The sequence below is a fragment of the Colletotrichum aenigma genome, assembly GCF_013390185.1.
Source record: "Colletotrichum aenigma strain Cg56 chromosome Unknown KSG_Cg56_contig07, whole genome shotgun sequence".
NCBI lineage: Eukaryota > Fungi > Ascomycota > Sordariomycetes > Glomerellales > Glomerellaceae > Colletotrichum > Colletotrichum aenigma.
Genome location: NW_023500913.1, coordinates 1764861 through 1785320, shown reverse-complemented (window position 1 = coordinate 1785320; position 20460 = coordinate 1764861). Strand labels below are relative to the sequence as shown.

At 54.3% G+C, this 20460-nt stretch overlaps 5 protein-coding genes across 5 annotated transcripts; 3 read left to right on the top strand and 2 right to left on the bottom strand.

Annotated features, from left to right (window-relative positions):
• Positions 1-1448: 1448 nt before the first annotated feature.
• Positions 1449-3503, top strand: CGCA056_v010740 (NAD-dependent protein deacetylase hst4; the record flags this gene model as incomplete). The annotated part of the gene is made up of 1 exon (XM_037325987.1): positions 1449-3503. One exon carries the CDS (start codon positions 1449-1451, stop codon positions 3501-3503), a length of 2055 nt encoding a protein of 684 aa, XP_037175868.1.
• Positions 3504-4967: 1464 nt separating this feature from the next.
• On the bottom strand, positions 4968-10013 carry hrp3 (Chromodomain helicase hrp3; the record flags this gene model as incomplete). Its single annotated transcript, XM_037325986.1, has 5 exons — positions 4968-5130; positions 5186-9305; positions 9368-9461; positions 9520-9546; positions 9600-10013. 5 exons carry the CDS (start codon positions 10011-10013, stop codon positions 4968-4970), a joined length of 4818 nt encoding a protein of 1605 aa, XP_037175118.1.
• Positions 10014-12395: 2382 nt separating this feature from the next.
• On the top strand, positions 12396-14331 carry RLI1 (Translation initiation factor RLI1; the record flags this gene model as incomplete). Its single annotated transcript, XM_037325985.1, has 3 exons — positions 12396-12855; positions 12912-14242; positions 14299-14331. The coding sequence occupies 3 exons, from the start codon at positions 12396-12398 to the stop codon at positions 14329-14331; spliced, it is 1824 nt and encodes a 607-aa protein (XP_037175772.1).
• Positions 14332-15110: 779 nt separating this feature from the next.
• prp40 (Pre-mRNA-processing protein prp40) lies at positions 15111-17809 on the bottom strand (the record flags this gene model as incomplete). The annotated part of the gene is made up of 6 exons (XM_037325984.1): positions 15111-15296; positions 15355-16122; positions 16174-16290; positions 16344-17418; positions 17467-17615; positions 17666-17809. 6 exons carry the CDS (start codon positions 17807-17809, stop codon positions 15111-15113), a joined length of 2439 nt encoding a protein of 812 aa, XP_037175683.1.
• Positions 17810-18422: 613 nt separating this feature from the next.
• CGCA056_v010736 (uncharacterized protein) lies at positions 18423-20378 on the top strand (the record flags this gene model as incomplete). The annotated part of the gene is made up of 2 exons (XM_037325983.1): positions 18423-18600; positions 18655-20378. The coding sequence occupies 2 exons, from the start codon at positions 18423-18425 to the stop codon at positions 20376-20378; spliced, it is 1902 nt and encodes a 633-aa protein (XP_037175293.1).
• Positions 20379-20460: the final 82 nt, after the last annotated feature.

Below are 20460 nucleotides of genomic sequence, written 5' to 3'. Positions count from 1 at the left end.
TGCCCTGGCATTTGCGCCCAATTGATGGAGTTGCAAAATTGAGAGATCACGTCCGCGCATATAGCCACCTTTCACACATACGGAGGCTGAAAGGGACTTGTTAGACCTGGGCTGTTGTGCACTGGAATAGCCAGCTGCATCTCACCGCTGGATCGACAGGCCACTTGTGGCGGCCCCATACATGGCTGGTTGAGAGAGAAGATGTAGGAGAACGGTCGAGTGCGGGATCGAGTCATTTTCGACCAGCAGCTAGAAATACCCAAGCAGCGGGGTTGCTCGTCAGCAGCCGGATGTCGCATGATTCCCAATGAACAAAACGAAGTAAGCGTAGGTATAGCAGTTGAGGGAAGAGGAGAACGGCTCAATAACAAGAGGGGAAGGGCGGTTGGGAGTTAGCACAGGCGATGTATCTCTTCTGCAGATTGACGCAGAACGGCACCACGAACCAACGACCGGAAAGTGGAGTCGCTGTTAGATCTTTTTTCCTCAGTGTTTTTTTCCTTTTCTTCCCACCTCCAACATCAGAGGCGAGAACCAATGGGAAACTAAGCGACACTCTCGCTGGAGGCCGGAACCAAAACAAGAGGCACCTAGCTAACGTGCCGCAGACTGTAGTGGGAGCGTGCGCGAACAAGAAGAAGCGTGGCACCGAACCCAGCCAGAATCGCCAACGCGCACTAGCCACCGGACGGGTACTCTTGCCCGCCCGCATCCCCATCTGCTACGGCGCCGTCGCCGGCTCTTGTTCCTCGTTCCTCGTTCCTCTCGACTTTTGCTTTTCCCTTTGCCTTTCTGATTGCTTGTGTGATCTGAATCTGACAGTCGTTCTGATGGTCGGGCTCGACCCTCCAACACCCCCCTTTTCCTCCACACTCTGCCTCACCGTCACTGCCCTCACCTCTGCTCTGCCCTGTCTGTCTCTCTTTCTCCCTCTTTCCGGCTCTTCCTAGCTTAGATACTGGCCGGCCACCTTACTCAGTACCCATCGCACCCAACAAGCTTGTTGTTATTGACGGCACCTCGCTGCGCTGCTTGCCTTACTCTATCTGCCCTGCCCAAGGTTCCAAGTCATCAGCCGCTCTCATTCCCGCCGCCGCTGCCCAGGTCCCAAAGGCCCCTTCCCTCCTCCCCCCTCCACCCCCCCCTTCTCCCTCCGTGCCCCATCCATGTACGTCTGCGTACAGGTTGTACGGACAGGTACTTGTTAAGGTACCCTCGCCCGGATCCTCTCTCCACACCTTGTCTTTCTTCAACGACACTTCTCATCTCCCGTGGACAGCGAAAACCCTTTCAACCCTACCTTGGAGAAAGGACTATTCAACCAGCATACACCTTTACAATCGCCATGGTATAGAACATTCTTGCTCATGACTTTCTTTGCTTTTATCAACCGTCTTCTCTCCTCCAACCCCTTGTCTCCGGCCACCGATACCGACACCGACACCGAAATGGACGCACCTTCCTCCCCTTCAAATATGGGTGTCGACGCGCATCAAAACACCTCATCTCCCTCCGACTCGCCCCTTTCATCGCCCCTGTCGCTTCTCTCAAAGTCGCCCTCAATACCGTCATCCCCTGAAGCCGATCTCGACGCGTCAAAACGTTACCCTTCCCCGACCTCCTCCATGCCTTCGGGTGCTCAGTCACCAGTCAAGCTAGAGACCGCCGATGAATCCGTCCCTGCCATCAAGCTCGATGACCCTGCCGACTCCATTAAAGTGAACTCGAGCGACGCCAACGAAGGCCAGCCTCCACGAAAGCGTCGCAAGATCACACCTCCCAAAGAGCGCACTACCGAGCATCTTGACTTAGAGAGCTGCAGCGAGAATGACGAGAAATTGGCCCGCCTGGTCTCCGCCTTGAAGAAGAGGAAGAAGATTGTCGTCATCGCCGGTGCTGGAATTTCCGTGTCCGCAGGCATCCCCGATTTCCGGTCCAAGAAGGGTCTTTTCGCAACTTTGCCCAACGATCACAAAATGAAGGGGTCCGGCAAGCATCTTTTCGACGCGTCTGTCTACAAACACGACTCCTCCACCGAAAAGTTCCACAAGATGATTTGCGATCTGTCCAACATGGTCAAGGCCGCCGAGCCGACGCCCTTTCATCACCTACTAGCCTCACTTGCCCACGAAAAGCGATTATTACGACTCTACAGCCAGAATGTCGACTGCATCGATACCAGCATGGAGCCTTTGAAGACGGCTGTTCCTCTCAACACGAAGGGACCCTGGCCAACGACCATTCAACTGCACGGCAGCGTTGAACATATGGTATGCTCCAAATGCGCCGACATCAAGCCTTTGAAAACAGAGCTTTTCGTGGGTCACGAGGCTCCACTATGCGAGGAGTGTGTTATGATTGACACACTCCGAACTCAGTATGAGCAGAGGAGGAGCCACGGCATCGGTCGCTTGCGACCCAGAATGGTACTCTATAACGAGTTTAATCCTGATGAAGAGGCCATTGGAAAGGTTTCCAGCGTCGACCTGAAGTCGCGTCCAGATGCCGTGGTTGTTGTCGGCACTAGCCTGAAAATCCCTGGCGTCAGACGACTCGTCAAGGAGCTGTGTCAGGTGACCCGCAGCCGCAGGGATGGGTTTACCGCATGGATCAACACCGACTCGGAACCTCAACACAACGATTTCAAGGACTGCTGGGACCTGGTTGTCCGAGGAAAGTGCGACGATGTCGCTCATTGGGTCAGCTTGCCACGGTTCGATGAGCCTCAGAGCGGGGATAGCCCTTATCTTAGTGAGGAGGATGAGCAGCAACGTCGGGCTAGGCTTTTGAGAGACAACTTGCTGGTAACTCTCCCCGGGTCGCCCACCAAATCCGACTCTGGATCTGCAACCGAAAACAAGAAGCGCAAGCTTGTTGACCCCATCCAGAGTATTCCTACTCCAACAGCCAGTCCTAGAATCAAGGCAGCCGAGACTGGGAAGAAAGGACCCAAGTCAAAACAGAGCAAGCTCTCGTTCGGTGGCCATCAAGTCGCATCAGACACCGATGTGTCAGCCAAGACGGTCAAGAAGACAATGGTCAAAAAACCTCGCAAATCCAACGGCAAGAAATCTAACGAGCCGCCCAAGAATGCGCTCAGCCAGACCTTCAAGACTCAGAAGAATCGCGAACTTGCCGATATGCCTCAAGAGACACTCGCCGGCAAACTGGACAATCAGCATTACAAATTTGCAGAGGACAAGCTTGCTTCTCTGCTGCCACCTCTGCGACCCGAAGCCCAGAAGCCGGCCAAGAACATTTACTACCCTCAAAAGCCAGCAGCGGAATCTGCTCACGATGACAAGACACCGTCATCAAAGTCATTTGAGAACATCACACGGCCCGCCTTGACAGAGCGTCCGAAGTCATCGCCTGCCACCAGCAGCACGCTGGAAGGTATGCAGAGCGACATGCGGCCGGCAACCCCCATGCATGAGCGACGTAAATCCGAGACCATTTCGCCTCAGTCTATTCCTAGGGGGATGGAGCAGCTGATGGACTGAATACGAAAACAACGCCCACCTTATAGGTGCAGCCAACATTGATATTTGTTTACATTTTATGCATAGAGGACGGATTCGTCATGCTGGTACCGAAGCGTTCGGGCCACAACCAACGATCATTGGGATGCTGTTATTTTAATGAGAGGAGTTGGCCTGGATCATTATTACGCCGTTTTCTAACTATGTACATAACGTCGACTCCTTGTACAAAGGCGCTCCTGCAGTTGAGGTACGAGTCATTATGATCTGGGTAGGACAGGCGGAGGCTTTCTCAGGCGGAGGCTTTCTCAGGCGGGCTCTCATAACCCTACCGACGTACAAAGAGGCGCAGAGAGCATGGACCAAAATAACGGAATAGAAGGCGTTGTGTCTCCGGCTGCGAGGCAATATCGTTAATATATCACTTGATATGCACCTGGTCTTTGGGCGCTTTTCCGAATTAATTCATATGCAGTCTGGTTTTGTTGGGTTTCCAATGCTCACACAGCACGGAGATGATGTTACTGCCCAGCAACAAGGGCTCTTCGTTGTCGAAGATGGCCGGAGCGTGCGGTACGCTACATATGCCAACAGGTCTTTCTTTGCGCGTTCTGCGGATGTCGGCCTCAGGTGGTCCCTGACAACATCAGCGACTCTCCCAATTGCGTTGTTCTTCCGTTCCTTCATCCGACGACAGACGAACATGGCCATTTTCTCACGTTCACATTCGCAATGCAGATTCAACGAGAAGTATTAAATAGATTTGTAAGGCGGAGTATTCCGCCATCTCTTCGTGGGGGCTCTGCGCGATCGCGGGGCGTCTTTTCCACCGCCAACCCCGTCGTAGGGGTCCGCGCACACCCCATCTTGTTCACGAATCAGGGCTCTTCTGGCCGTCAAGATACCTAAACACATGCAGGTCCCTTATTTTGTGCTCTCTGACTCCCCTCGCTGCTCGTAAATACTCTAATAATGAGGACATATGCTCTTTCCATGGGCTCGACAGGTCCAGCGTGACTCACGGCGAGTTCCGCTCTGGGCCCAACCGACAAGAAGCCGAGCCATGTGGGCACGCGAGTCCACGTCCAGTCGAACACGGCTGACAAGGCTGCTCACCGAGCAGAGACAAGGCCAACGTCATGTGACCGCGACCTCGACGCCTCTGATGCTTCTTCCGCGAATCAACGTTGTCACCTGGTCCACACGGTAGATGTGCCTTTCTCTCGTCTGCCCCCTGTGAGACCAAAGAGCAGGAGAAAAGACACGATGCTTTCGCAAAACTCCAAAACGGGTCGTCCTGTACCATGCAAGTCCGGGTATGTTGTAGTTTATCATTCCCTCGCCTCGACAAAGATGCCTTCCTCCCTAAGTACCGAAACGCCGGGCCAATGCTGAAATAAACACGAATCATGACTTGATCGAAACTCTGCAGAAGGAAAATGCCATCCGCTTTTCTGTGTTGTTTTATCATGCGAGATCTTGCACCTAGGAGGCGGCAGCCGTGCCATTCGCCGCCACGGCAACTGGCTTGTCTCCGTTTTGCTTCTTCGCTTCTCTGTCCCGCAGGACTCTATACATGGCGCTCAGTCGGTCGCCTGTCACCTCATTGCTAGTGCTGTCGACAGGCCAAAGATTCGCCAAGAATTCCCTATGATTCTGTTAGTATGTAGTGACTTAAAAAGCATCGTGTCGATGTCTCATACCAGAAGCGGTTCTTCAGCGAGTCATCGCGTTCCTTGACGAATTCGCGATCCAAAAAATTGCCAATTACAATCAACTCTTCGCCGAAAATCTTGGCCCGCTCCTTGCTAGACTTGACTCTTTCCTTTGTCGTACACAGGATAGCCTCAAAGTTTGCTCGAACTGGCTTAAGCAGATACCATAGCATGGCATCTGCATCCGTCTCCCGCTCCTCCTTGTTGTCTCCCATCCTGCGCAGCTGGTCCAACCGACGCAGGGCCTGGTTACGGCGATCGCTGTCGGGCTGATTAGTTCTTGGGGTGTTGCTCGAACGGCGGCGGTCATCGCCATGCCGGTTGTCGTCAGGTCGGCGAATCTTTTGGCTGCGTTCACCGTCATCACGGTGTCTGCGCTGATCAGCCCTCGGAGATTGTTGCTCATCGCCATTATTCTTAGTACGGCGAGTCTCGTCCATTCTCCGATGCTTGGGAATGCGGCCTTCGTCATGCCCGGAGTGCTTCCGCTTTGAATCAGGTCGCGGCGTTCCTCGCTCTTCGGCATTGCTGCGGCTGCGGTGGTGCTCGCCGTGGCTGCGTTCTCGATCCCTGTAAGAGCTGCTCTTCTTTAAAGCCGGTGGTGCAGGGGACGCGGCGGCGCTACCCACGTCACTGCGACGGTGCCCGTTTGTCAATCGCTTGTTATTGCGATGGTGATTTTCGACAGTTCGGTGGGCCAGTGGGTCTGTAGAGTGCTTGGCCTGGAGCACAGAGAGCAGGTACTCCGAACGGCGCACCAGATGAACAGCACCAGGGGAGCTGACGCCCTTGTCGGAGGCCTTGTTCCGCTCTTCCTTCTTCTCAATACGGTGTTCTTCGAGGAAGAACTTGTCCCCCATGTCCAGCTGAGGGTCGTCTCGGATCTGCGTCCACGCGCCAAAACCATACCGGTCAATGCCAACAAGCAGCATGCCATCCTCTCGTGCGCCCCACTCGCAAGTGTAATGGGCAGCCTTAGTCGCGTCGGCGAGGCGGAAAGTCTTGAAGTCATCATTCTTCTGCAAGATTTGACGAAGAAGACGAAGTTGCTGCGGCCGCTCTATTGCGGTTTCGGCGTTCATCTTGCGAACTTCGCCGAAGTCCACCAAAACTGCCTTTTTGTCCTTCTTGGTCAGGGACTTCCCGAGCTTCCTTTCGTCATCCATTAGGCGTGCGCTGTTCTCGTCGAGTGCGTCGCCACATCTCTTGGTGAAGTCATCCAGGATGGATTTGAGGAAGTCGCGGTCACGTCCTCCAAGTCTTGCTTCTTGAATGATCTCATCGCCGCGGTCTTCCATTGAGCCGTACCGAAAGAAGGCCTTGAGAAGATTGCGGGTTTCCTTTTCATTGAGTGGCCGCTTCGGGTCTGACAGTAAAGCACGTTGCTCTTCGGCCTCCTGCCGTTGTTGTTCTTCTCTCTGGCGCTTCTTTGCGAGGCGGTCCGACCGGTCCGTCTCGCCTCCATGCCGGTTTTTGATCGTAGCCCTCCGTGGTGCACTCTCAGCAGCGACCTTTGCGAGATACTCCTCATTCTTCCGATGGTCCTCCTCAGCTTTGATGACGGCAAGTTCTTCTGCAGGAATAATCTGGTCCCAGTCCAGTGTGAGATCGTCCACCTTTACGTCAGTGTACTGCATGAAATTGTCCCAGTCGATGCCACCGCTGCTCAGGTTCATCTTGTCGTCAACCTTGGTCTTAGTGACTTCAGCGTTCTCCAAGATGGAGTCAATGTCCAGCTGTTCAAGTCGTTCCTGGTTTCCGGTCTGCTCGAACATCTTCTGAGAGCGCATCTTGAGGATCCATTGAATATCTTCCGCAGAATTGGGGCCGTCGACCCTAATGCCTTTCTTGTTCATCTCGTCGCGGAAAGCTTTTCCATCATCGGTGACGCCAGCCTGAATAGTGAGATATTCAAGAAGTAGCTTGTTGCGGGCTCGCTCAAGGACTTCTTCCTCGACAGTTTCTTTTGACACAAGGCGGTAGATGCTAACTGGTTTCTTTTGGCCAATTCGGTGAGCACGGCCCATCGCTTGCAGATCAGCTTGCGGGTTCCAGTCAGAGTCGAAGATGACGACGGTGTCTGCGGTCATCAGGTTGATACCGAGACCACCAGCTCTGGTAGATAAGAGGAAGCAGAAATCCTCGCTGTCCTCGGCGTTGAAGTGATTGATCGCCAGGCGCCTGGGCCCTGCGGCAATGGTTCCATCAAGACGCTGAAACTTATACCCTCTCAAGACCATGTAGTCGCTCAGGATATCCAGCATTTTAACCATCTGACTGAAGATCAGGACTCGGTGGCCGTCCTTCCTGAGCTTCGTCAACAGCTGGTCGAGAAGCATCATCTTTCCACTGCTGGCAATCAAACCCTTGATCTGGTCTTCACGACGGGTACTGCCGGCCAGCACTCTGTCTTCGGCACCGGCAAACATGTACGGATGGTTGCTGACTTTTTTCAACTCCATCATGATATTCAATAACGAGTTCTTCTGGCCGGTCGCGTCGGAGAGAGCAGCATAGTTTCTGGTCAAGATGTTTTTGTAGTACTCCAGCTGGACATCGGAAAGCTCAACGCGAATAATCTTTTCAGTCTTCGGCGGCAAGTCTGATTCGACAGTCTCTTTGGTACGGCGGAGGATGTAAGGAGCGATGGATTTATGCAAATCTTGCAGCTTCTCCTGTGCGTCATTTCCTGCCAAGCTCTCGAGCTCCTCGTCAATGATGACTTTGCCAGGGTTCAAGAAGTCCATGAGTGCCGAAAGTTCAGCCAGATTGTTTTGAATGGGTGTGCCGGTGATCAAGATTTTGCAAGGAATTCCGAAGCTCACAAGTCTTTGATACAACTGCGATTCCTTGTTCTTCAGACGGTGAGCTTCATCGACGAGGAGGGCCTGCCATTTGATTGTTGAGAGAAATTGCCAGTCTTGGAGAATCATCTCGTAGGAGGTAATCAGAGCGTTGAACTTGGGCTTTTTAGGGTTGCCGTTGACGATGAGTTCGTTTTCACGAATGGTATTGCGAGCAGTCTCGTTTCCGAGATACACGACATAGTTCATGTCTGGAGACCAATTGTCGAAGGTATCTCCCCATGCTGGAATGACACTGAGGGGAGCAACAATCAGGAAGGGGCCCTCTTGCTCCCGTTCATTGCGGAGCCAGCTGAGGAAAGAGACACTTTGAACGGTCTTTCCAAGACCCATTTCATCGGCGAGGATGACGTTGTTGGCGCGGGTCCAGTTGAGGCAGAGGAAATTCAAGCCCCTCAGTTGAAAAGAGCGCAGCTCGCCGCCTTTGATGTAATCAGGCTGCGCTTCCAGCTTCGTCATTCTTGTTCGCGTATCCGGATTCGACTCTTTCCGGTCCGATACCCATGAGCGCGAGGATCGGTCCAGATACTGGTCGATCTTGTCTTGGAACTCTGCGTTGATAGCAGATGCGGCTTCCCACGTACACTCGTCGTAGTAGCAACCCTTCCACTTGACGAGATATTCGTCGCCGTCATCGCCGTCTCGCACTGCGACAACTCTGTCTACTTTGGTAAAATCCTCCAACGCCTCTTCTTTTCGCTCGCGCTCCAAGAAGAATTGTTCCTTATTTTCGGGTGCGATGTCATCACCGAATCGGATGTAAAGTTCGTGTTCTACGACGGCTCTGTAGTAGTTTTCGATCCTGCGGTAGCCTCGCAGACCGCGGAGTGTGTCTGTGGTCTCCCAAGTGTCGTGCATATGCGATTTCCCTTGCCACTTAATGTAGTATTCGAAGTCGTCTTTGCCGGAACTCCATGAGAGGTCGAGGTCGTCTTTGAGCTTGTGCTTCAGGACCTTGTCGATGTAGGGAGAATCGTCAACGACGTCTGCAGCATAGTAATTGGGTGTGAGCTCGGACGCGTCTTCATCCTCATCGTCAACGTCGCTCTCTTCGTATGCTCCTTGCTGCACCTGGGCGGCCCGCCTACTGGACCAACGCTTCTCAGCGAAGACCACGTTTGGCTGGGCTTCTCGCTGGCGCCGTGCCTTCTTTTGCAGGCTTTTTGCGCGTGCACCACCGTAGTTATCAGAATCGGAATCGGAGTCGACGGACGGCTGTCGCGCGGGAGTACCTCTTTTCGAAGCTGTAATGCGGAAGTCAGTCTAATGGTGCGGAAGGCATCGATGAGGAGGAGGGGCGTTTTACATTGTCTTGAGGTTTCTACACGTCTTCTCTTGATAGTCCTTCGGTTAGTAGGAACGACGTCGGAATCATCATCAGAGTCGTCGGAAGAATCGACCTAAAATGGCGAAATCGTCAGGAACAGCCATCGAGGCGGGGGAGATTGAGGCACTCACCATCTTGCGCTGCTGTGTTGGGCGAGACTGGAGCAGTGGTTAGTGGAGAGACTCGTCTCATGGATCGCGAATCAACGTACGCTTCTTCTCAAGCCATACAGCTCTGGATTTGCTTTGATGTATTCGTCTTCTCTTGCGGCGACCTTGCGCTTTGACGGACGTTGAGAGTCGTTGGAGCTTGAATGAGCATCGCCAGCTCCGTCACTCTGGACAATGGATGCCGCGTCATCATCCATGTCAAAGTCTGCGTCATCAGAAGCATTATTATCATCACCAGAGCTGTCGCTCTCGGCGAAGTCGGGTGCTCCGTTGATGTATCCGGTCGAGTCGTTGGGATCCGGCGACGGCGACGATGAAACAGGTACTGCGGCATTATCGTGCACATCAGAGAGGTCACTATCGCTCTGGTGACCACGGGCGACTATTGGAGAGGGAGAACCGCCCTGCGGCGACCGGAACCCGTTTGTGGGACCGGGTTCGAGGGGGCTAGACATGACGATGGTCTAAGTCGAGGCTGCCTGCTATAGACGGAACGGCATTAGCCATGTGCCATAACGGTGAGAGGCATGGGTGCAGAAATAGCATAATGAGCCAGCTCTGGCGACAGGATATGTCATCATAGAACGGGGGAAAGCGCAATATTGATGGAGGAGGCACCCTCGTCGCATCGCAAAGACGCGATCGATGGAGACGAGGCTGAAAGTTGTTGGCGGTGCCATTGTGCCCATCAGACGTAATAGATGCGCCGTGGCATGACTCCAGGGCATCAGAATCGTTTATGGGCGCCATCTTCATCAACCAAAACGATTCCATTGGCCACTAAGGTCATGGCCGATATGGATATCAAGATGCGAGCGCGCCAGCTCGAGGCTGAGATGATGGTTCGCGACGGGGATTTGGGCCGGCCGTTGCAAGGCCAGTATGGTGGGTGAAGAGGCAACTTACAAGTCATTAACATGTGGCCCCCAGGCAGCAAGTACCATTGATCTGTATCAGATGAGGTATTGAAGAAGGATATGGACAAGTGACGTTGCGTGGGTTGTCCAAAGCCTGGCGAGTGAAGGGTGGTGGTGGATGGAAAATGTACTGGTGGAGAGGCAGGAAAGAATTGAGGTGGATGCACGGGTGAGGTACAGGTGGTTGTAGCGCTAGCCGCACTGAATCACCCCCGAGAAAAGTGTCGCACGTAGTGGCCTCAGGCATCCGCTGGGGAGCCTTCAGCGAGCGGGCGACCTAGCCGGAGGGCAAGACCGGCAGTACGTACCTCGTTGCTATCGATAAGGTAAGCGTAGTCCGACTCTCGCCGGTGAATGAGCGAATGAGCGAATGAGCGACAGGGGTGGGAGGATGGGGGCCACGACCTCCAGCCTCAGCATCTGGACTTCCATCAGCTCCATCCCAGGCCCGTCAACCGCAACCACAGGCGAGCGGGCATAGTTCACCGAGACTCGGAACCCCGCTAGCGCCGCGATTTCACCGCTCCCGTCTCGTTTCCCCACTCTCAACATCGCAACTCCGTTACTGCCGATCTGATAAACATATGAGAGGCGGGATCGGACAACATAAAGGATCGGCTAGCTATCAGATTTACTTGCCGAGAGTAGAACAGACGTACTGACTCTAGTCTACGCTGTGACTCGATCGGTTGATGCCCACTGGATACCGATTTTCGAGCCTTCGCCCAAGATCAAATCCTAATGTCAGAAAGGTTTTTAGTACCTAGGCAGACAGTCGTAGAATCTGTCCTAGTATGCCGATAGTTAAGCTAAAGCAAAGTTTCAACTGGAAGGCTTGGTTAAGTTCTGAACAGGAATTAGTGTTTCGATGTGTCCAGAATCTGGAAAACGAAGAAGCGAAGACTGCGCATTGATCATACGACTTTCTCTTTCGCGTTTGTCTTTCTCTTTCTGACGGGCCACTCCTTTCTTTCTGCATGTGTTGGTTGTGTTCTACGGAATTCTTGCTAAGCAAACGACAACCGCCCTAGGAGACTGGAATGCAATGGCGGGCGTCTGCGCAGTCATCTTGGACAACCTAGTCGCTATGCCCTCGCTTGGCCAGGGGTTGGTGGACAGCTTCCAGATGGAGCAACGGAGGCTTCAGAAAGCACGTCTTCCGGCAGAAGCTCCAGACTCCAGAGACTCGAGGCAATCGAGTGGATACGTTCTCCATGGTTCGATCGAACACGCACAGTTGGAGAGTGCATACATAAGGTATTCTGGCAGGTATTAGTTGGCATATAGGTAAACAAGCGGTCAACGGTCTTTCGGACGAGTGCGAGTGCATAGGCACATTCCAAACAAGATTGGTGGATGGCACTTGCAGTGGTTGCTGAGCGCACTCTAGGCCGGGCGTTTGGCCTCACCCAGCACAGTGATGTCAGGTGTTCCCAAAGTAGCGCAAGGTACTGTTTCTCGCAATTTGGGTGTCCGATTACTTGGACAGGACCCAAGAACCCTCACTGGCGGGGTAGTGTGGCAGGTAGGGTATCGAAAAGTGCCCCGCCAAAAATTGGGCGATTCACACCAGTGACGGCGCACACAAATTGGATGACCGACTGCTTTTCGCTGCCGCAACCGTGTTTTTGTCTCCGACACTTTGCAACAACACCAAAAATTCTCTTCTTCCGTCATCTCCAGAAGGCCAGGTCGCGACGCCTCGACAATCCTCGCCGCTTTGCCCGGTCCTGCAAATTTAATCTCGTCTCCTCCCAACTCGACCGACCGAACTCTCTCGCATTGCCTCGCTGCGCTACGCTCCCGCCCTCCCCTCCTCTTTTTTTTTATTTTTATTTCCTTCGCGCGCAGAAAAAAAAACTGCCCCACCAACCCTCCCATCGTTAACCCCGCCTCGACCAGTCGGGCACCATCATCACCATGTCGGACAAGCTCACCCGTGTCGCTATCGTCAACAGCGATAAGTGCAAGCCCAAGAAGTGTCGCCAGGAGTGCAAAAAGTCCTGCCCTGTCGTTCGCTCCGGCAAGCTCTGCATCGAAGTCAGCCCCGAATCCCGCATCGCCTTCCTGTCCGAGTCGCTATGCATCGGTTGTGGCATTTGCCCCAAGAAGTGCCCCTTCGGCGCCATCACCATCATCAACCTGCCCACGAACCTCGAGACCCAGGTCACCCACCGTTATTCCGCCAACAGCTTCAAGCTTCATCGTCTGCCCATGCCCCGACCAGGAAATGTGCTGGGTCTCGTCGGTACCAACGGTATTGGAAAGAGTACCGCTCTGAAGATTCTCTCCGGCAAACTTAAGCCCAACTTGGGTCGCTACGATAACCCTCCTGACTGGGAAGATGTCATCAAGTACTTCCGTGGTTCTGAGCTCCAGAGTGCGTGAACCGAGCTCCAGAAACTTGGCCTATCACATGCTGACCCCTTTTTACAGACTACTTCACCAAGCTCTTGGAGGATGACCTCAAGGCTGTCGTCAAGCCGCAATACGTCGACCAGATTCCCCGTGCCGTCAAGGGCCCCCAGAAATCCGTCAAGGCTTTGATCGACGCCCAGAGCTCCCTCGACAACAAGAAGGAGGTTTGCGACGTTCTTGAGCTCAACCATATTATGGACCGTGAGATCAACCTCCTGTCTGGTGGAGAACTGCAGCGTTTTGCCATCGGAACCGTCTGTGTTCGCAAGGCCGACGTTTACATGTTCGACGAGCCGTCTTCCTACCTCGATGTCAAGCAGAGATTGGCCGCCGCCCGTATCATCCGCTCTCTCCTCCGTGACGACGACTACGTCATCGTCGTCGAGCACGATTTGTCTGTCCTGGACTACCTCTCCGACTTCATCTGCGTTCTGTACGGTCGTCCTGCTGTTTACGGTGTCGTCACCCTTCCTCAGTCCGTGCGTGAAGGTATCAACATCTTCCTCGACGGCCACATCCCCACCGAGAACCTGCGTTTCCGCGACGAATCCTTGACCTTCAAGATGGCCGAGGCTGCCGATGAGTTCGCTGCTGAGAAGTCCCGTGCCTTTAAGTATCCCAAGATGGAGAAGACATTGGGCAACTTCAAGCTGAAAATCGACTCTGGCGACTTCACTGACTCTGAGATCATTGTCATGATGGGAGAGAACGGAACCGGAAAGACCACCTTCTGCCGCATGCTTGCGGGCGCACTCAAGCCCGATAACAAGGCCTCAGTCCCTGAGATGAAGATCTCCATGAAGCCCCAGACCATCACTCCCAAATTCGAGGGCACTGTTCGTCAACTCTTCTTCAAGAAGATCAGGGCCGCTTTCCTGTCCCCTCAGTTCCAGACCGATGTCGTCAAGCCCCTGAAGCTGGATGACTTCATTGACCAGGAAGTCAAGAACTTGTCCGGTGGTGAATTGCAGCGTGTCGCCATCGTTCTGTCTCTGGGTATGCCTGCCGACATCTACCTCATCGACGAGCCTTCTGCCTACCTCGATTCCGAGCAGCGTATCATTGCTTCTCGTGTCATCAAGCGTTTCATCATGCACGCCAAGAAGACCGCCTTCATCGTCGAGCACGATTTCATCATGGCCACTTATCTCGCCGACCGAGTCATTGTCTTCGACGGCAAGCCCGGTATCGATGCGCATGCGAACAAGCCCCAGTCTTTGCTGACCGGCTGCAACACTTTCCTCAAGAACCTTGATGTCACCTTCCGTCGCGATCCCACCAACTACCGTCCCCGTATCAACAAGCTGAACTCTCAGCTCGACCAGGAGCAGAAGCTGGGTGGCAACTACGTAAGTTTTATCGTAAAAGAGCGTGGCTCGAACACATTTACTAACTGCGCATGTAGTTCTTCCTGGACGACGGAGACAAGACGAGTTGAAGAGGGCATCCACAAGGATGTTTTTTTCCCTCTGCGTCACAATGCATTCTTTGACACAGGCGTTAAGGGCGTTCAAAAAGGGCATAAGCGGCAGCTGGGGAGGCGCGCTTCCGGCGGTCAGAATCACGGTTTGGGTTTAGAGGAGGCCGGCGCGTCCGAGGACGATGACGCCGAAGGCTAACAACGGCGACGGCAGTCTATCCCCTGTTGTCTGGTCCTACGGAGAATGACGTGGGTTGATCCCGCTGCGTAGGGAAATCCCTCATTCGGGTCCGAGCCACTTCTTCCTCGGCCGGCACATTCATTTGGGACACCCAGACTCTGTAGATTGAGGGACAATGGATCAAGCAGGATGACTGCCGTCAATCTTGTCATCAGCAATGTGCTGTGGCAAGACTCGTGCATATTTAGAACACATATATCACGTAGCAAAATAAGAGGGAACAAAAGACCGTTGTTAAAAAAGCTAAGTACGTTTTTTATACTACCCGAGAAGTGCGCACCTGCAGTTAGGTCAAACAAGAGATATACATACAGACTAAACAAATGCCGGGAATGCCCACTCCTGATGGTGGTAACGGATGAAACACGCGAAGGGCGTACGGCAGAAGAGAAATGCCACCCGACGAACAGCGCGCCGGGAAATGCAGGGAAGAACAGGTGTGTCTGTAGGCGCAGCAGTCATCACGCTCTCACTGACGGCTGGTGATTTCCGATACGTACTCGAAAGTCACTTCTCACGCTGGTTAATTCCTCCTCCGACCCTCGTCGTGACTGGCTCAATCTTCCTCGATTTCGCCTTCCTCGGAGCCAGAGTGGACCCCAGCGTCGTCCTTGTTATTCTTGCCCTTGTCTTCGTTGCTGCTCGCAGCAGCGGGAGCTGCGGCCGGGGGCGGAGTCCTGTTTTTGGTGCGTGTATCACGTTGGGGGGTGCGCTCACGGGGTGTTCTTTCTCTCCTCACTCTCTGAACCAAGGTTAGCGAGTCGTTCCAAGAACATGCTTGCCCAACACAGGCGACGTACCTTTGAATCTCTGGAATCGCGACGGTCATCCTCATCTTCCTCGCGGCGACGCCGAGATCCAGATGGGCGCTCGTCCCCATAAGGGAGCTCATCGTACGATCCCATTCGTCGTCGGTAAAGTCTCTCGCGCTCCTCTTCCCTGTCCCTCCTTTCGCGGTCGTAGTGGCCATCATCATCGCGGCGGGAACGATGACGATCATAGTCACGGTCTCGGTCGCGCTCGCGATCTCTGTCCCGCTCACGCTCACGCTCCCTCTCGCGGCGGGGAGGTGGCGATAAGCGGCGGTCGCGATCCGAAAGAAGGCTCTCGGCCATGGTCGACTTGCGGTGGTTGCGCTCGCGCTCTGCAATGGCTTTACGCCTATCCGCCTCGTACGCGTCTGGCTCTGGGCTACGACTTCGCCTAGTAGCACGGCCACTGCTACGATGAGATCGCTCACCTCTAGATCGGGGTCTCTCACGGTACAGATCGCGTTCGCTAGAGTCGCGGCCACGGCGCCGGCGGCGGTCGCGATCAGCCTCTTCCTCCTTCTCACGGAGTCGTTTCATGTGCCTGTCAAAGGCTGCGATGCGCGCCTCTTCCGAGGTGACTGCCAGGAAGGCAGGGATATCCGCAAGGCGAGATTTGACCTTCTCGTACGTGTCATCCAATGTGATGGGGGGATCCATACGTTTAAAGTATGCCCGGAGATCATCGGCCGCTCTCCGCTGTTGTCGCTCGGACTGGCGCTCCTCCTCGGACCGCTTGGAGGACCGTCTCTCCTTGATCTGCACAAACATCAGCTGCGGCGATAAACGATTGGGTTGAGACAGCCTTACCCGTTCGAAAATAACCATAAGCGTTTCACGATCAATGTTAGCAGTTCGTCGATTCTTCTTGATAACGGCGTGGAACTCCTCAAAAGTAGTCTTGGGGGTGACATCAAACTGCTCATCCTATGAAAGGGTTAGTGGGCCGCACACAAAAACGGAAGACACGGGCAACGTACTTCAAGGACATCCCCCACGTCATTCTTGGCACCGCGGATGGCTTTTTCCTCCTCTTCAACGAGGTCCCAAAATAGTTCCTGGGGTGTAGAGCCGCCCTGGCCGGCTATGTTCTTGTAGCGATCGTCGTTCTCAATGAGGGGGTGAATCAGGCGCCACTTTGTGCCGGCATTGATCTTGCCGTCTCTCCTGAGCTCATTAAGGAGCGAAAGGAAGGCGTCACGAGCCTTGCGCTCTTTACGGAACTTCTTGTTCTTCTGCTCCTGCTTAGAGTCGTTGAAAGCACGTTCCAAAGCCTTCATGTGGTTTTGGAATGCAATCAGGATGTCAAACTTGCTCAGGGTCATGTACTTCTCATCATTTTGGAAAGGTGCCGTGGATGAAATAAGGCCTTGGGCGTCCGACCAGCGTGTGTAAGGCTCCAGGTTGAGCTTTGGCAGCAAATCAATCAAGCCGTCCATAGCGGTCTTGCGCATGGCGGCCTGGTTCTCCGTGTGCGCCTTCTTGAGTTCGATGATGTACTCCTCGAAGAGCTGACGGCGCTCGGATTCGCTATTGGTAGACCGGAAAATGGTCTCGCCTTCGATCATGGGTCGTGCCGTCTTCCACCGGGTGTAGTGCTTGATCTCGGGATGACGCTTAAGCATGGTCTCGAAGTCAGTACGAAGCTTCGTCAGTCTCTCCTTTGCGCGCTCCTTGTCTTGGACGATCATGTCATCGCAGTACTTCTCGAACGCTGCCTTGCGATCCTTCGGATCCTTGATCGCCCGATACTGAGGGTCCTTCGCAATGGCTCGCAGCGTCTGCTCCCATGTCCAGTCGGTTTGTACACCACTACGCTTCAGCAGCTTAGTGAAAGCAGCTTCGGCTTCCTCCTGCGTAGCAAATTCGGGCTCATTGCTGGCGGGAACGAACGCCTTTGCGTTTGTGTCGTTTCCATACGTCAACTGGCGCGATTCGGGGAATGTTTCACGATCACGGTCACGATCGCGATGGTCGCCACGGTAAGAGTCATATCCGGAGTTGGAGTACCCACCAGAAGGTCCTCCTCGGTCGTAACCTCGATCATTCGTGGGCCTGCGCTTGTTAGCTAGCGACGTGCATGGGGGTGGTTGGTTTGCGTACGCAGATATGGCCGGACCATTGGTAGCTCCCAAAGCGGCCTTATACGCCTCGGGCATCTCCCATGAGCTCGTCTTCGTCTCGGTGTTGTACCAGTACTTGCGACCGCCTTCAGCAGTATACTCCTTCCACGGCTGATTGGCAAGCGCTCTCTGTAGATCAATTAGCGATAGTCACACGTGTCGCAGGTCAATTCTAATACCTCAGCAGGCGTCATCATGTCCTCGGGTTTGGTCCATTGCGTGACCTTCGTCGCGGGGTTGTAATAGTAGGCTCTGCCGTCAGGCGTGCGATGCTCCTGCCACGCCGCGGGCGGCTGGCCGTACGGGCTACCGGAGCCGTTCATGGCGAAATTATCGTCCGTGGCTGATCCGTACAAGATCGGTGCGAAGCTCGACAGTTTCTTGTGTCGATTTTGATGAAGGAATGGGTTTGGAGATGATCTGGCTAGCGTCTCGAGGAGAAGATCAAGTAGGTCGTCACGCGGCAGGTACGCGAGAAAAGGCTGCGAACAATTTGCGAATGCACGGAATGCGCAATTTGGTTCGGGGCACGGACTGGGGTAGCTTGGAGGGTGAGGGATCCACTGCCCGCCAGCATGCTCCGTGTCCCCGCTGAGGTAAGCCAAACAGGGGACCTCCAATCCCATTCAGAGCCAATCAACGCTCTCAATGAGACCGGCTGCCAACACCTCACCTCGATACATCGGAGCTTTCACCGAGACCCTTTACCGCACTGCAACGATACTTGCGAGGCAACACCTCAACCGACTGTCTCTCTTCTAATCGTAAGAAGTAAATCGTGAAGCTACTGCCGTTCAACACCTGAGCTTGACTAAGCAGCCTGTCCGGGCGTCTCCTATACCTCTTTATGCGGACACAGTTGTGAAACTGACCCTCACCAACATTCCACGATTGAGCATGAGAAGCTACGTCTCACAGCACACAAGGTAGCCCGGCATGGCTACGAATGAACACAGGCGAGAGCCTCCCGAGGTGGAAGAATTCATCGAAAACGCCTTTCTCACATACATCATTCCTAAGGCAACCAATTTGAATCTGGAGGAAGCTTTCAAGGACGTTGACGACACCCAAGCTCTATTTGACTCCATTGAGCGAAGGGAAAATCTCTTTTTCGGTGTGTTTCTCTTTTTACAGACTTCAAAGGACTTGGAATAATAACTTGTTCAAGACGAAACGGTCGATGTGCTTCTCGTGCTTAGGGCACCTCTTGTCGACGAAAAGACATTGCGATCTCACTTCAATCGGCTAGCCATCTCACTCGAAACCCAAATCGTCAACAGTCACGCCGCAGATCGGGACCACCCGTCGACAGACATCATTTTCCAAGGCACAATCGAGGACACTTCGGATCCGTTCATCGTCGTTGATGAACCTGACGAGGGAAGCGAGAACAGTAGCAAGGACGAGACCGAGACCGATAACAAAGCAGAGGCCAGAAACAGGCCATTGCATATCTACGCCGTCTGGAAGCTCCCTGTCTTCCTATCTCGCCCTCGTATCCGCCTCCAGGGCCCCTTTGCGGTGTTCAGCGCCTCCGCCGGCCTCAAGCCCGCCTCGACAGCCGCGCCGGGGACCTCCACGCCGGAACGCACAGCAGGCCGCAAGAATGGCGGTGCGTATCTTCAGTCCGGAGTACCTTCGGGTCTCAATCTCCTGGAACCATTCAGCAGTGATCCGGGCTTGGGCGGCGTCGTTCCACGACTTTCAGCCCTGCGCGTCTCCCGAGTTGCCCCAGTCACTCAGCCCAAGGACCAGACGCAACCCCTTCGCGCCCTCAACAGCGTTCGTGTGCGCATCTTCCCGGCAGTTCATACTCGCGTGCGATTCTCCCGTCCAAACACAATGCCCACTTCTCCAGCACTCATCGCCCTCCTCGAAGTTGACTTCACATCTTACTTCGACTGCCCCGTCGAGCTGACAAGCATTCGCCTCTCGGTCGCAGATGGCGGCATGGTCGAGGACCTCAATGCTTCAGACACCTCTGGTCTTTCTCTTCCCATGTCTTGCGTGCCACACGACCACGTAACCTTCCTCTACCGCCTCTCGCCACCACAGCAGCTCGATCTTCCGTCATCCAAGAACCCAAGCCGCGATCTCGACATTCACATCGAGGCCATCGTCCAGAGACAACCTGGCCTCTGTACTCCCCGCCTAACCATGAAGTGGTCCACAACCCTCGATTTCACCCTCCCCGTTAACCCAGGCTTCAACGCGGCAATGCAACCGATGCAGCCCATCCAGCGTTCACACCGGCCTTCCCAGCTCTCCATCAACGGAATAGAGGCGGCGCAGTCCCTGGTCGCACCGGCAGTTAGCAGACCCGACTCCCTCCCGTCTCTCGAAGCAGCGACACGCTCAATCGAAGCACCTCTGCCGGAGCTGGGCATCACCATGACCTTTTGCGGTCCTGAAGGTCCCATTTACACTGGCGAGGTCTTCTCATGGACGGTCTTCGTTGTAAACCGTAGCGCAGAGAAGGCCAACGTCCCGGCGGCCCCTCCACGAAAGCTGGCGCTCGTCGCGATCCCGAAGCGCAGACGCAACGAGGTACGACTCATGCGCCCGCCCTCAACCAGCGGTCGGGGCAAGACGGCATCCGATGCCAAGGAGCTCGCCGACGCGGTGCTTGACGAGAACGTACTTCACGCGATGCAGCGGAACTCCGTCGTCGAATCGACAGAGGTTGTTTGCCTGACCGCCGACTCTCGTGTTGGCCCTCTCGCTCCTGGCGCATGCCACGTCGTGGAGATCAAGTTCTTACCCCTGAAGGAGGGCATCGTGGGCATTGAAGCCGTCAGGGTCATTGACCTTGGGTCTCAAGAGCACGTAGACGTGAGAGATCTGCCCATCATGTTCGTAGAGAAGCGACCGGAGGAACAAAAGACGGTATAACCAGACGAGGAACGGGCATTTTCGATTGAGAGCAGCGAATCCGTTTTCCTTTTAACCCTAATCTAACCCCGATGATTGCTAC